At 37.5% G+C, this 15,147-nt stretch overlaps 1 protein-coding gene across 1 annotated transcript in view; it reads left to right on the plus strand.

Moving 5' to 3' along the window:
• The window catches only part of LOC109045026 (nesprin-1-like), a 115,547-nt gene that overhangs the window by 79,139 nt on the left and 21,261 nt on the right, over window positions 1-15,147 (plus strand). Inside the window, 29 exon segments of the mRNA XM_042778325.1 lie at window positions 343-516; window positions 2,015-2,206; window positions 2,889-3,020; window positions 3,183-3,283; window positions 3,983-4,139; window positions 4,547-4,666; window positions 4,800-4,958; window positions 5,050-5,268; window positions 5,377-5,478; window positions 5,563-5,682; window positions 5,793-5,993; window positions 7,808-7,981; window positions 8,088-8,219; window positions 8,702-8,898; window positions 9,030-9,162; window positions 9,254-9,436; window positions 9,550-9,699; window positions 9,806-9,982; window positions 10,262-10,417; window positions 10,562-10,717; window positions 10,886-11,056; window positions 11,160-11,293; window positions 11,381-11,564; window positions 11,687-11,870; window positions 12,345-12,490; window positions 12,575-12,729; window positions 12,822-12,969; window positions 14,662-14,756; window positions 14,838-15,069. Of these exon segments, the coding sequence (XP_042634259.1) occupies window positions 343-516; window positions 2,015-2,206; window positions 2,889-3,020; window positions 3,183-3,283; window positions 3,983-4,139; window positions 4,547-4,666; window positions 4,800-4,958; window positions 5,050-5,268; window positions 5,377-5,478; window positions 5,563-5,682; window positions 5,793-5,993; window positions 7,808-7,981; window positions 8,088-8,219; window positions 8,702-8,898; window positions 9,030-9,162; window positions 9,254-9,436; window positions 9,550-9,699; window positions 9,806-9,982; window positions 10,262-10,417; window positions 10,562-10,717; window positions 10,886-11,056; window positions 11,160-11,293; window positions 11,381-11,564; window positions 11,687-11,870; window positions 12,345-12,490; window positions 12,575-12,729; window positions 12,822-12,969; window positions 14,662-14,756; window positions 14,838-15,069 (4,584 nt within the window).

Genomic DNA, 15,147 nt, shown 5'->3' on the forward strand with positions numbered 1-15,147 from the left:
ATTTTATATCTGTTGCATATAAATAATTATGGTAATTGCATTAGGCTTGGGGGGTTTCAAACCTTAGTGAGGTTTGCTTGTGGACAGCTCAGAATCTGAACCCTTCAGAGCAAAACCTTGCTAAAATAATGTTCAGGACCTCTACGATAGTCTTAATCAAACAGAGTGGTCCTGACTGAACTGTTGTTTAGCAGATGCTGGTCGTTTCAAATTGTTATGTGTGGCCTAGTAATTATTTTAGTCTTTTGGTTTAACTATCAGGACATCTCTCTGCTTAAAACCACTAATTACAGATTATAAACCAAATGACAGACAAGCTTAAACTAATTCTCTGTCTTGCAGGAGCGATTAAGTGAGCAGTTAGAAGAACAGAGGCAGGAACAAGCGCTACAGCGTTACCATAGTGAGGCAGAGGAGCTTGACAACTGGCTGTTCAGCACACGTGCCACACTGAGCTCCACTCTCCAGCCACACCCACAGGACATGGACATGGAGGAACAGCTGACTGACTGCCAGGTAAAAGCCTAGGGCTGGGAAATGTAAGAAAATATTCATGCCACAATATTCTTAAAAATATTGGTCCATAACATGTACCAACATATTTTTATGGGAAGCTGATTCAAAAACTACTGAAATTATTGTTTTTCAGATAGTTTCCAATGGTGGACATGTCACACTTTTTGAAACGAACAACTTAACAATCATGTTCATTTTACAGAAACAACTTTATCAATAAACAAATAATTCATAAAATACTGATTTATTTGGTTAATCTGCACTGTGGTGATTTTTAAATGTAATTTTTTTATTTATTTCATTTTATTGTATATGACCAATTTCATAGTTTCTGAGCACTTGTATAGTTTCTGAAAAGTCAGTCCTTTATTGTAGATGATAAAGTGACGTGACATACAGGCAAGTATGGTGACCCATTCTCAGAATTCATGCTCTGCATTTAACCCATCCAAAGTGCACACACACAGCAGTGAACACACACACAGTGTACACGCACCTGGAGCAGTGGGCAGCCATTTATGCTGCGGCACCCGGGGAAGTATTTAAAACCATGATAGATTTTCAGTGGCATATTCATCGGATTCTGTTAGCTGATAATGTCTGGAGACACTAGAGTGGGCCGCAAGTAAATCAGATTAGCTGTGTGTGTTTTGTCCCGTTCTATTGGTCATTAGGATTAGGGGCTTCTTCTTCCCTGCAGTCATGGGACGTGCCACAGTGCATGTCTGCAATTCTTAAAGGAGACACACGCATACACACACGTGTGTGTCTTTTGTGTTTTGATGAAAAGGCTGTAGGTATCAAGTTAACCTTTAACCTGAAAGTTAGATTCTTTGTGAGAAGTCAGGGAGGCCCTGACCTTTAGCTTACTGCTGTTAATTTTTGCTCATTCCTCATTGAATGCCACTGGCTCTTAACACTATTAACCAATATTCCGTTCCAGCTACCCTGCAGGTCCACCACAAAATATTCAATTATTTTCTTTCTTAGAATTATGCTAACTTCTCTGGACTAGTGTGCATGTAGTACGGTAAAGATCAAGATGTCTAAAGACTAGGTTAAGCAGCTTAAGAAGATTATCAGTCACTGCATACACATCTCCAACTCCTTCTGCTGTTTTTTTCATGTATTCGAATATCCGAAAGCAAACAAATCCATTTAGTTACAGTGAACTTAGTTTTTTATCTTTACAAATTTATCTTTATGGTAAACCCATCTAAAAGATTTATTGTATTTAAGTTTTGTTAAGAGTTTTGTTCCTTAAGATGAGAAGAAAATATAATTTTTCAGAAATTAAACAACCTGAAAAGAATAGGTTAACCAAACCCAAATACTGATTATGTTTATTTAATGTCATTAATGTTCATTTAATGTAATTAAATGTTATTTAAAAAATTTTAATTTGTTGTTAGTAGCACCTAAAATATGGTTCACACTGCTGAATCATTTCTAAATGATCAAAACAATTTAGTTTTCTGATCTTATGTTCCTGGTCTAGAACATGTTATTGGAGATCGAGCAGAAAGTGCTGTGTCTGTCTGAGCTGTCAGTGCACAGTGAGAGTTTGCTGATGGAGGGAAAGGCTGGCACACGGGGTGACGCTGAGCAGCTCTCCCTCAAACTGCACAGCCTCAAATCCAGTCTGCTGGAGCTACAGCGCATTCTCCAAGACAAACAGACCCACATCCAGGTGAGGGATACTGGTTCAACTTCTCAAAGAAACATACAGTGACAGAAGAGTCACAGAGGAGCTATAATTTAGTAGAATGACAGAAAATGCCAAAGGTCTGAATACTTAGTATAAAAACAATTGGAGGTTACTGACGACAGTTAGTACAATACATTTGCACACACACCACTAAAAACACTCAAAAACACATCCTCGCCTCAATGGTTGCTTTGTGGACAGCAGGAAAGAAGAATGCCAAGCGCTGTTCATTGTTGTGAAGGATGTTCCATTGCTCTCCAGCAACATCCATCTGAAACAAAGACCTTTTAGAAATTGTGGGGAAGTCTGGAATTTTTCGCCAAACTCTTTTAAATGAGACATGTTGGTAAAAGCCTTATGCAAGCTGATTTGGGTCCATCTCCTGTTGTCAGTCATGATTGAACTTTAACCTCTAATTACTGAAAGGATGTTTTTATGTTTGTTATGTGTGTGTGTGTTTGTGTATGTTTCCAAGAAATTATATGTATCTAGGTTCATTGTGAGGATACCTTCTATAAAATAATTTCACCAAACATACATTTTTACCTTATATATATATATATATATGTTTAAAAGATTATAAGCATACCTTTATAAATGATAGATTTTATAATTTTTTTAATAGTTTTTACTTATTTTAACTTTCTATCTCTTTATTTATTAGGGCTCACTTCAGGAGCAGGAGGATACTGAATCAGACTCGTCTCTCTCTCAGAGCCCCAATATGATGGATTGGCTCAGTCAGGCGCGATCCACACGCAACCAACAGCATCAAGACACAGTGCAAAGACAGAGGGTAGACAATCAAACTACTATTGAGCAATAACATGATATAAATCAGCTTAACTAGAATAATATATGCTGATACTGACACCATCTTTAGATTAAAAAATATCCTGTTATTCTATGAGCTAGAAACTACTTAGATTTTTCTTCAACATCATTACATATAATGCAGGAATTAGAGGAGCAGCTTGGTGAACAGAAGAAGTTACTGCAATCTGTAGCATCTAGAGGAGAGGAAATTATCTCACAGAGAACAACACCTAATGGAGAGAGGTAGGTTCTGCTCACTTGTACGTTCTCTGTATAGCCCCTTTCACACTGCACGTTCGACACGGAAAATTGCCGAAACATTGTCGGATCACCTTCTGTGTGAATGCAAACATGTCCCGGGATTGATTCCGGGATCGATCCCGGGTTGGGGACCTAGTAACATCGCCGGGTTCAGTCCCGGAACGAGCTCTGTGTGAACAAAAGCCAGAACCAATGCCGTGTCATAGTGATGACGCACATTATCGTGTGACTCTTTTACCTGGTGTTTTGAAGGCAGATCAACGTCGGCGACGAAAAAATATGTGCAAACTGTAATGAAGCAGAGATCAAGTAGTTCCTCACTATCCGCGCTGAAGCTGAGATCGTTCGCCAGCTTAAAGGAAAGTTGACGTGCCTAGCGTTTTCGACTCGTGCATTACACGTCACATCCTGATGTCATGCGTCATTACGGGACCTTTACAGGTTGTGTGTGAACGCACGCACATATTCCAGGAAATCACTGGCAGTGTGAAAGGGGCAAAATCTAGCGACCCGGGAACAATTGCCGGGACACATTACCCGTGTATTTTCCGGAATCACAGTGTGAAAGGGGCTTATGTTTGCATGTAGAGTATGTACAAGCACACTGTTTATCATTTGTGAAAGACAAGGATAAGTGTGTTCAGCACAGACTCAAAAGGAGCTTCTTTCTTCATTATGTAGGTTTCCTGCAGAACTTTCTGAAGGGGATGATGGTCAGTGGCCTGAGAACATGAGCACAAATGATCAGATGAGAGTCAGATGGGAGAATCTGAGCAAAGACCTTAACAACAAACTGCAGCTGTCACTGAACACAATGGAGCAGACGCCATGTAACACGGTACATAATCAACTACAACACTATTCCCTAGCTTTGTTTTTGACGTTTGAGGTTTGAGGATGGACTGTTATATCTGATCCATTCCTCCCCTAATAGAGGGCTGCAGTGATGGTATATTTTTGTAGGCAAACCCTGAAGTTAGCATCACCCTGGTTCCCTTGACAAAAACCCAAAAGGATTTTTCCACTGGCTTTTGGATAATAGCAGAAAATAAGTTCTGTGACCAACAAAAGTTAATGATTCTTACACGTTTTGTTCATGATTAGAAAAATGTAACAAAATGTAGGCTGTAAACTTCACCACAATTAAGCTTCCAGCAACTCTCTTTATTTAAAAAACCTTATCTCTCAAAGTTTGAGCTAGAATAGTTTGCAAGAGCACAATTATAATGATTACATGTCTCTTAGCAATACCAGCCATTATCCAGTCCCTGTGGAGTTTTCAGAGGAGAGCAACTGAGTCAGGATATCCTGTCACCCCGAAGTCTGTTTGAAGGCTTTAGCCAAGATTTGGAGGACTTGCCTCAGGTACTGCCACTGAATATTTTTATTTACATATTCTTTAAGAACAGGTTGTTAAACTACAACGGCATTGTTTATAACTATAAGTAGTATCAAGGATTTATTTGCAGATTGTCATTTTTTTATGTCCTCCCCACAGACAGGTGGTGCTGACAGTAAGCGTGCTCATGCTCTGAAGAGAGCTCTCTATGAGGCAGTTTCATCAGCTTCCTCCTGGGTGGACAATGCTGAAAATGACCTTGTATCTGGCCCAGTATTACTATCTGATGACTCAGAGACTCACCTGGGCCACCTAGAGGTCAGACATAATCATTTTACCAGAGTCTTAAAATATTTTTTATAAGAAACATTGACGCTCTGTGACACTATCTCTGCTCTCGTCTCTTCAGAGTTTGAGTAAGGAGGTAAAGAATGTCAACGAGGAGGTGTGTAAATGTCGGGATGTGCTCGGAGGAACAGAGCAGCTATGGGATGGAGAAAGTGGAGAAAGTGTTATGGTTGAGGAAGTGTTAGATGGTTTGGAGGGGAGACTGAAGCTGCTGGACACAGTGCTGGAACAGAGATGTGACACCATGAAAGACAAGCTGCAGGAACTCTCTGTTTTCCAGGTACAGTTTATGTTGCTTGTGTCTGTGTTTTTTTTAGTCAATATGTTTTTTTTTTTATCTCTCTTGCTCTTTCTCTCACATATACATTTTCCTCTGTCTAACCCTCAGACTCAGTTTAGACTGTTGCTTACGGCAGTCAGCGACTCAAAGTACCAGCTTTTACAGAAAATGAATGCAGTTATGGATCGACCTGCTTCTAAACAGATGGAGGTCAGACACACATTTAAAAAGACATAGAAATAAGCAATCAAAGCAGTACAATCAAAGGATTAATAAAAATGTCAATGTAAACAGATTCTGGCAGAAGCAGAGGACAGTTTGAGGGAATTTGAACAGAAAGTTTCTGAGATGAGGAGCAGAGGAGAGACACTGCAGCCCAACCAGCTCTGCACTCAAGACCTTCTGAAACTACAGGTTCACACATCTGTCTCTCCCCTGCTGTGTACTTTAATAACAGCAAGCAAAGTTACTGATTTCATGTCTTCCGTTTGACTTCCCACTTGACCTTGGGTTTTGCTGTGCAGGATGCTTATGAAGAGCTGGTGGAGATGGTGGGCTCCAAGCGGAGTGAGCTGAACCAGAGTTTAGTTCTGAAGGCTCAGTATGAGAGAGCTTTACAAGACCTGGTAGAACTTCTGGACACCGCTCAGGATAAAATGGCTGCTGATCAGAAGATGAAAGTGGGATCAGTGATTGAGGTTCAGATCCTTCTTGATAAACACAAGGTACAGCAGATGTTGTGTCTGGACATTTGTGGGAAAATATCTACTGACAACAACTATACGTGACTCTTGTATCAATATGTCTAATCTATCAACATTGTTCAAAATTCAGAATCTAAGATTTCTGATTATACCGGTTTATTAGGCAAAATAGACAAGACTGACACTACCATTCAAAAGTTCAGTACAATTTTTTTTTAAAGAAATCAGTACTTTTATTCAGCAAGACTGCTGCAAAAATGACAGTAAAGGCATGTTACAGAGGATTCTATTTAAAATAAATGCTGTACTTTTTGAAATTACTATTCATCAAAGAATACTAAAATACAAATGTGTCATAAGCAGCACAACTGTTTTCACATCGATAATAATAAGAATGTTTCTTGAGCATCAAATCAGCGTATTAGAAGGATTTCTAAAGGAGCATGTGACACTGAAGACTGGAGTAATGGTTACCTTAATGTCAGTTTTGCCATCACAGGAATAAATTACATTTTAAAATATATTAATATATATCAAAAGAGTTATTTAAATGGTAACAATTTTTAACAATGTTACTATTTTTTATGTATTTTTGATCAAATAAATGGAGCCTTGTTGAGCATAAGAGACTTTTAAAAAAACATTAGAAAATATTACTGACCCCAAACCTTTGAATTGTAGTTTACACATATAAAATATATAGTCTTTCTTTTCAAGGATATATATATATATATATATATATATATATATATATATATATATACACATATATATATACATATATATATACATATATACAGTACAGGTCAAAAGTTTGGAAACATTACTATTTTTAATGTTTTTGAAGTTTCTTCTGCTCATCAAGCCTGCATTTATTTGATCAAAAATACAGAAAAAACAGTAATATTGTGAAATATTATTACAACTTAAAATAATAGTTTTCTATTTGAATATACTTTAAAAAAAATAATTTATTCCTTTGATGCAAAGCTGAATTTTCAGCATCATTACTCCAGCCTTCAGTGTCACATGTAACATCCAGTCTATCACATGATCATTTAGAAATCATTCTAATATTCTGATTTATTATGAGTGTTGGAAACAGTTCTGCTGTCTAATATATTTGATGAATAAAAGGTTAAAAAGAACTGCATTTATTCAAAATAAAAAAAAAATTCTAATAATATATATTCTAATAATATATTTTCTTTACTATGACTTTTTTATCAATTTATCACATCCTTGCTGAATAAAAGTATTGATTTTATTTAAAAAAAAAAAAAGAGAAAAAAAATTACTGACCCACAAATTACTGACCAGTAGTGTATATTGTTATTACAAAATATTTATATTTTAAAAACATAGCTTCTTTTTCTTTTCTTTTTTTTTTACTTTTTATTCATCAAAGTATCCTAAAAAAGTATCACATGTTCTGAAAAAATATTAAGCAGCAGAACTGTTTCCAACTTTGATAATGAATCATCATATTAGAATGATTTCTAAAGGATCATGTGATAATGATCCTAAAAATTCAGCTTTGCATCACAGAAATAAATGATAATTTACAGTATAATAAATTTAAAAACAATTACTTTAAATTGTAATAATATATCACAATATTACATTTTTTTTCTGTATTTTTGATCAAATAAATGCAGGCTTGATGAGAGAACTTCTTTCAAAAACATTAAAAATAGTAATGTTTCCAAACTTTTGACCTGTACTGTATATATGTATATATATATATATATATATATGATGATTCTGGTCTCATGCAGTCAAATACTCTCATTTTGATAAGTGTGGAACATGTTGTCTGTCTTCTCTTCCTGCAGGAGTTTTTCCAGGGGCTAGAGACACATGTTGTCCTTACACAGGCCTTCTTCAGGCAGGTCAGTGGGTTGGTGGTACAGCGGGAGGTCCAGAGCTTGGAAGAGACTGTGGCTCAGGCCAAGGCTGTACTTAAACAGGCTCACAAACGAGGAGTGGAGCTGGAGGGCATCCTGGAGGTGTGTGTGGATTTTTGTGTTTCGTTATTTGTATACATGATGCAAATTATAAACACTGATGAGTGCAGTGCATATGAAGTAAATAACTTGTGCTTTGTGGCATCAGTGGTGGAGCAGGTTGGTGGGTGACTATCAGGCCCTGTACAGACAGCTGGAGGCAGTGGAAAGCAGCATCCCCAGTGTAGGCCTGGTAGAAGAGACGGAAGACAGACTGAATGATAGAATTACTCTGTATCAGGTACAGCTCCATCACACAAAGATCACTATATACGGTTACACCATAAAATTCATACAACATAATTTTACATTCTAAACATTACATACTATATCTGTATTGCGTGGTTTGTGCGTTAGAAATCGAATCGAATGCCTATTAAATTACTCAATTCAGGAATTTGAAGTTAATATGAATTAGCAAACAGGATGCATAATTGTAATGTGAATTTAAAGAATAAACTGAAACTTCATTTTATCTTTATGTGTTGTTACATTATTGTTTGGGTTGGTAAGGTTTTTAAAACAAGTCTGAAACATTATGTCTAGTTTACTAGCACTTGACAGTATTGATCAGTTGAATGTGTCTTTGCTGAATGCAATTATTAATTTCTTTAAAAAAAAATGTCTTACTGACCACAAACTTTGGAATGGTAGTAGACATTGGGAATGCTAGAAAATCTACAATCTAAATCTAATTTTAAATCTCACTCTCTCTCTCTGTAGCGTCTGAAGGCCAGTCTCTCTGAGCGGCAGCAGCAGTTGTATAAGTTGTTGGAGGATGGAAAGAGGCTGCTTTTACATGTGTCCTGCTCAGAGCTGGAGACTCAGCTCACTCAGCTGGGGGAGCACTGGCTCAGCACCACCACCAAGATCAATAAAGAGCTACACCGCCTGGATTCCACCCTCAAACACTGGATCAGGTCTGTGATCTGGTCACTTACTGTGTGATTCTGTCTACTTCCTTAAAGAGAGAAGAAACACTTGTGTGTGGTTGTGTCCATGTATGCACATTTTTATTGACATCACATGGTGTCTTCATATTTTATTGTAGGTATCAGAGTGAGTCAGCTGAGCTTAGTCAATGGCTGAGTTCAGCACTAGACCGCCTGGAGTTCTGGAGCACTCAGTCTGTTACGGTACCTCAAGAGCTAGAGACTGTCAGAGACCATCTTCATGCCTTCCTGGTAAGACCGGCCATTAAATATCCAGCTAAAAAGAGCCTTAGGTCTCACTTGACTTTTACAGACACACTCTACATTGGTTCTGTATTTGCAGGAGTTCTCTAAAGAGGTCGACGCCAAGTCTTCTTTGCGTGCCTCAGTTCAGAGCCAGGGGAATCAGCTGCTCCGGTTGAAGAAAGTGGACACGGCAGCACTCAGGGCAAACTTGGCCCAGGTAGACACACAGTGGGCTGATCTTCTCACTCGTATCCCTGTGGTCCAGGAGAAACTACATCAGGTATGATGACTAGGATAGATTACACTGCCTCATCTCAGTTATAGGACAGTATGCAGATAATGAACAAGCTCACATGGCTATGCTGATTGTAGCATTCATATTGTGATCAACAGCTGCAGATGGAGAAGCTGCCATCCCGTCATGCAATAACTGAACTAATGAGCTGGATATCCCTCATGGAGAATGTTATCCAAGAGGACCAGCAGAAGATCATGGGGGCAGTGGGATCCGAGGCTCTGCAAATGTACCTTCAGAAATACAAGGTAGCAAAAAGACTTTTGAAATAATAAAACATATCATTAGTCATTTTGTACTCCATTGTCAAGACACCAAATCTCTCTTTTTTTTTTTATTTACCCCTCTCAACAGGGTTTTCGGATCGACCTGTCCTGTAAGCAGCTGACGGTGGACTTTGTGAATCAGTCAGTTCTGCAAATCAGCAGTCAGGACGTGGAGGGGAAACGCAGTGACAAAACAGACTTTGCTGAGCGTCTTGGGGCCATGAACCGCCGCTGGCAGATACTGCAGGGACTTGTTACAGAGAAGGTTAGACATAAATGCAGAAAAATTCTCAAATTGAGCTGAAAAAAATTTGGTTTTGTGCAGTTCATGCAGCTCCAGTGCTGCTGTTGTTAGAGCAAAAAAAATGGTAATGGTAAAAATAATTTGTAATTGAAAAACAACAAGTAATTAAAATAAGTAATAAAAAATTAAGTAATGCTAAACACCAAGCGTTTTAACAAGTGGACTGTGACTTTTGGACCCCATTGTATGCAATTTAGCTTTAATTTTTATTATCATACTGGTGTCTTTTGTGTTTCACAGATTCAGGATTTAGAGGGTCTGCTTGAAAGCAGGTTGGAGTTTGAGAACGTGGTTCAGACCTTGAAGACCTGGTTTAGTGTACAGGAAGAGAGACTCAAAAAGAAGCACAGGATTGAGGATGTTTCCTCAGCCCAGAATGCGCTCAAAGATTGTCAGGTAGGTACTGCACCATAGTTTTTAGGCTCTACACAATACACAGTACACTATGTGTATTCACGAGTGAAGATTACATGGATAATCTGGAAATATTCTATGTGATTTGATTCTAAAGATTGATCTGACTGTGACTGTGTATGCTAGGAAATGGAAGTGTTGGTAAAGGAGAAAGAGAAGGATCTGGAGAAGGCTGAAGAGAAAGGATGCTTATTAATTCAGGATAAGAAAGGCGAGGCTGGCTCTGTTATTATGGACACTCTAAAAGGTCTAAACCAGTCTTGGGCCAATCTGGATCACATGGTATGTTTTACCTTATGCATTTTGGTAAAGCTTCTAGTTTGTAATCTTCATTACAGTATTGTTCACATGTTTTTTATAGACACTCATAGACATGTACTATCACTGAAATTTCGTATTTTTTACTGAAACACTGATTATGTCCTAAATGATGTTTGTGTGTAATTGCAGATCGGGCAGCAGATGGTCAGTCTCCGGTCAGTGCTGGAGCAGTGGAGCCTGTATAAACAAGCATATGAGGAGATTCAGGGCTACCTGATGGAGGGACGTTACACCATTTCTCGTCTGTGTCTTCTCACTGGCTCCCCAGAAGCTGTGCAGGTTCAAGTGGAGAACCTTGAGGTGCTAGTCTGCCACAAACTGCAAAACATGAATGAGCTTTTATTCGCATTATATATTATATATGTAAAAACCTTAAATCACCATGGCTTTCTGTGTGTTTCAGACTTTACAAGATGAGCTGGAGAAACAGGAGAGCAGTTTACGGAAACTTGGCTCCATAACACAACAGCTGCTGAGGGACTCTCATCCCTCAGTGAGCGATTCACTCAACACAGCACTGGGTGATGTAAATCTCAGGTGAGTTTCAAAAACGTCTAGTAACTAACAAAGACACTGATCAGTACAAAGTGATCAGAAATCATTGACTTACTGATCTGCTGTCAGGTGGAACATGCTGCTGGAACAGATCTCAGATCAGCTGAGGAGGAGTAAGAGCCTGCTGCAGCTGTGGCAGCATTACAAAGCACTACATGCTCAAAGCAGCACTGACATCCAGAAACTAGAAGATCAGGTGGAACAGCTACTCAAGAGCGCCACCCACAGGGACATCACAGAACAGGAAGTGAAGGTGTGTCAATGCATGATGGGTTATGTTAGCGACCCAAAAGTATGCAGGCAATTGTGTGCAGTTGTGAAAGTCTTGTAGCAAGGGCCACAGTATTCCTCTTTGTAAAACTGGTATTTCTGCAGGGTCTTATGGCATCTGAGGGATCCGTAGAGTCTGTCCTTCAGCAGCTGGATGAGTTTTCAGAGCAGCTGAGGCAACAAGTGGACCCCTCTGCCATGACAACCTTCCATACAGACCACCTGTCACTCACTCAGCGATTAGCAACAGTTGGACATGCCCTCCAAAGACAGCAGGCTCTGCTAGAGGTTCAGATGATTTAGAATTTGCCTTATGCACACAGACATTGAAACAGAGCATTTATACAGTTTTCACGCATTTATTTTAATAAAATATAGACTGCTGTTTAAAAGTTTGGGTAAGATTATTTGATGTTTTGATCCCTTATGCTCACCAAGGCTGCAATTATTTAATGAAAAATACATTAAAAACAGTAATAATATGAAATATTTTTACAATTTAAAATAACTGTTTTCTATTTTTATATATATTATGCTGCCTTGCTAAATAAAAATATTTATTTCCTTTCATAAATAAATAAATAAATCCCAAATCTTCAAATATGGTAGTATATATTTTAAATTGAATAATATAATGTTTTTAATAAAATAACTTTCATACTATCCTTAAATAGTTCAGACTATCGTTTTGTCACTTTCACAGATGCCAGACTGTAGAACATATCAAGTGTAAATGTGTTTTTTTCTCCTTCCTTTCCTCAAGCTGGTGTGAGGAACTATGAGAGGTTTAGTAATGAGTTACATTCTCTGAGCCACTGGTCAGAAGAAGCTGAGAAGGTTCTGAAGGAACCAGACCCAATCGGTTCTCCAGATATCTCATCTGTGGAGGAACACATGGAAAAACTTAAGGTGAAATTTGTTTACCATTTGCCTTTAAAATTATAGTGTTGTATAAACACTTCTGAACTTTCTCATATGTATGTGTGCCTGTAGACCCAAATGTTAAAGCTGAGCAGTCTTTCTCCTGATCTGGAACGTTTGAATGAGTTGGGTTATCAGCTTCCCCTCAACGATAATGAAATCAAGCATCTGCAGAACCTTAACAGGAGTTGGTCATCTAACTCTGCTCATACAATTGAGAGATTCAGGTATGTGTGGTTACTGTTAATCTATGGTAGATTTTCAATTTCTTCCTAGAAGCGTGTAATATTCAGTTGTCTGCATCTCTGTGTATGTGCAGTAAACTGCAAAGCCTGGTATTGCAAAGACAGAGCTTCTTGGAGAAGTGTGATGCTTGGATGACATTTCTTACCCAAATAGAGGAGAAACTGGCCGCTGATATCTCTGGAAACTACCAGAGCCTGCTAGACCAGCAGAGAGAGCATGAGGTACTGATACATTAAAAAAAATATATGGAAAATACTTTTTTAGAATCTACAACTAAAGCATTTACATTACTATTCAAAAGTTTGGGGTCAGCAAGATTTTTTAGTGTTTTTGAAAAAAAAAGTATCTAATCCTAGGTTCACACATACTCCGTGCGTATGCAGTTCATATGCGGTGCATAAGCAGCACTGACTTTCATAAAGGATGCGTTTGAAGTCTGCTAATGATCCACGGCTGTTTACCGCAAACAGATCTATCCATTATTTTGATTTCAAATCCAAATGTTGTTACTGAAAATGCCTTTTCAGCATTGCGATTCTCTTTTTACACAGTACAGAAATACAATCTTTCATAGACATATTCATGTTTAACCGTACTAAATATAAGCAACGTGTTATTCATTGTTTTACTTCTAGATTTATATATTAAGTTGTAGGGGTGTAAATCAGACATTTCATCACAATACGATATGATATTGATTCTTATATACAGCAATATGATATTTGCCGATACCTCAAAAAATTCTACGATACGGTTACGTTATGATTCGATTCAGTAGTATATTGATCGATTTATCGATATTATGATATTATATACCTATTTTACACAATAAGTTAAATTTTTATTAACTTACAAATGCATCCAAAATATACAGTATAACATGAACATTTATCTGAAATTTGCATTTAGTCTATCTGATATTTGATATTCATGTAAAAAAATACACATTTTTAAATGATAAAGAATAATAAATAATTGTCTAAAAGTAATGAGATCAGTAATCTTATGACATGACAACAGTCAAGAAAGTCTTTCAGGCTGTGCTAAAATGTTCAATGTGTAAAATCTAGGAATTTCCTCATTAGGAAACAACAAAAATTCGGTAGTTGTAGGAAAAAAAAATGGAATTGGAAAAAAAATGGAAAATTACAAAAATAAAGCTATTAAAACTTATTTTGCTTTGAGAACTTTTTATTTTTTTGGCTGCCGCTACATCGCAGTCTGGGTCTCATGCTGACATGCAGGGCTAAATCAAGATTAAGAATCTTTTCCAAATAACAAGCAATAGCAGAAAATAAATACAAATACACAAATGAAATCAGCAGTGCTTTTCAGGTTTTTCAGATTGGTCTAAAAGAAGTTTTCAGGTAGAGAAAAAATAAAGTAATAAAATATAAAATAGTCTTCATAGTCTTATAAATTAAATATAGATTAATCCTTATTTAAGTTACAAAAGTTATTCAGTCAAAAGTAGTGAGATATTGTTTTCTTTAAAAGCATTTGATTTATTTTTAGTCTGTTTTCACTTTTAAGACGGAATGCACAGATCCAATATTCTTTTGTTTTATTTTTAGAAGCTTAACCAACTGTGTTTACATTTAATTATATTTATTAGTTTAATTATATGCATTTATAGTTTAATTACTACATTTTCATGTCAATCCATTTTTACCACAATCAATGCGCTGTCACTTTAATTCAGCGTGTGCAGCGCAGCAAAAATAGACTCGGTGCAGAAACGATCACTGCACTGCTGCAGACGCACCGCTCCTGGAACGCACTGCCGGACCGTAATCGCATGCAGTGCGAACGCTCTAATCCGTATTATAATAATAATAAAAATATGCAGCATAACATGTCATAGTTTAATTACCTACTTTATGGAACTGTTCTACTTTTTTGTGTGTGGATAGCTATTCCAAGCGGAGATGTTTAGCAGACATCAAATTCTATACTCTATCATCAATGATGGACATCAGCTCCTAAATCAGGGACAAGTGGAAGAAAGGTATCATTTGTTTATTTCCTTATTCTTGTTCTTTCATTCATGCATATAGTGACAGTCTCTTTTTCGTCCTCTTGCCCAAAAGGATGATTTTGGTATGAAACTAGCACTGCTTAGTAACCAGTGGCAAGGTGTGGTGAGGCGTGCCCAGCAAAGACGGGGGATTATTGACAGTTTGGTTCGGCAATGGCAGCGGTACACAGAGCTGATAGAGAAACTGCATCATTGGCTGCAAGAAGTGTCAGTGGAACCAGAACAACAACAAGGGGCAACAGTAGCACTACAGCAGATTCGTGGAATGTTAGACCACATACAGGTAAAGGTATAGCCATATTTACATTAAAGTAGAAATAATGGCCACCTGTAAATAGCCTAAAGTACCCTGCATGTCCAC

This window comes from Cyprinus carpio, chromosome A20 (genome assembly GCF_018340385.1).
Source record: "Cyprinus carpio isolate SPL01 chromosome A20, ASM1834038v1, whole genome shotgun sequence".
NCBI lineage: Eukaryota > Metazoa > Chordata > Actinopteri > Cypriniformes > Cyprinidae > Cyprinus > Cyprinus carpio.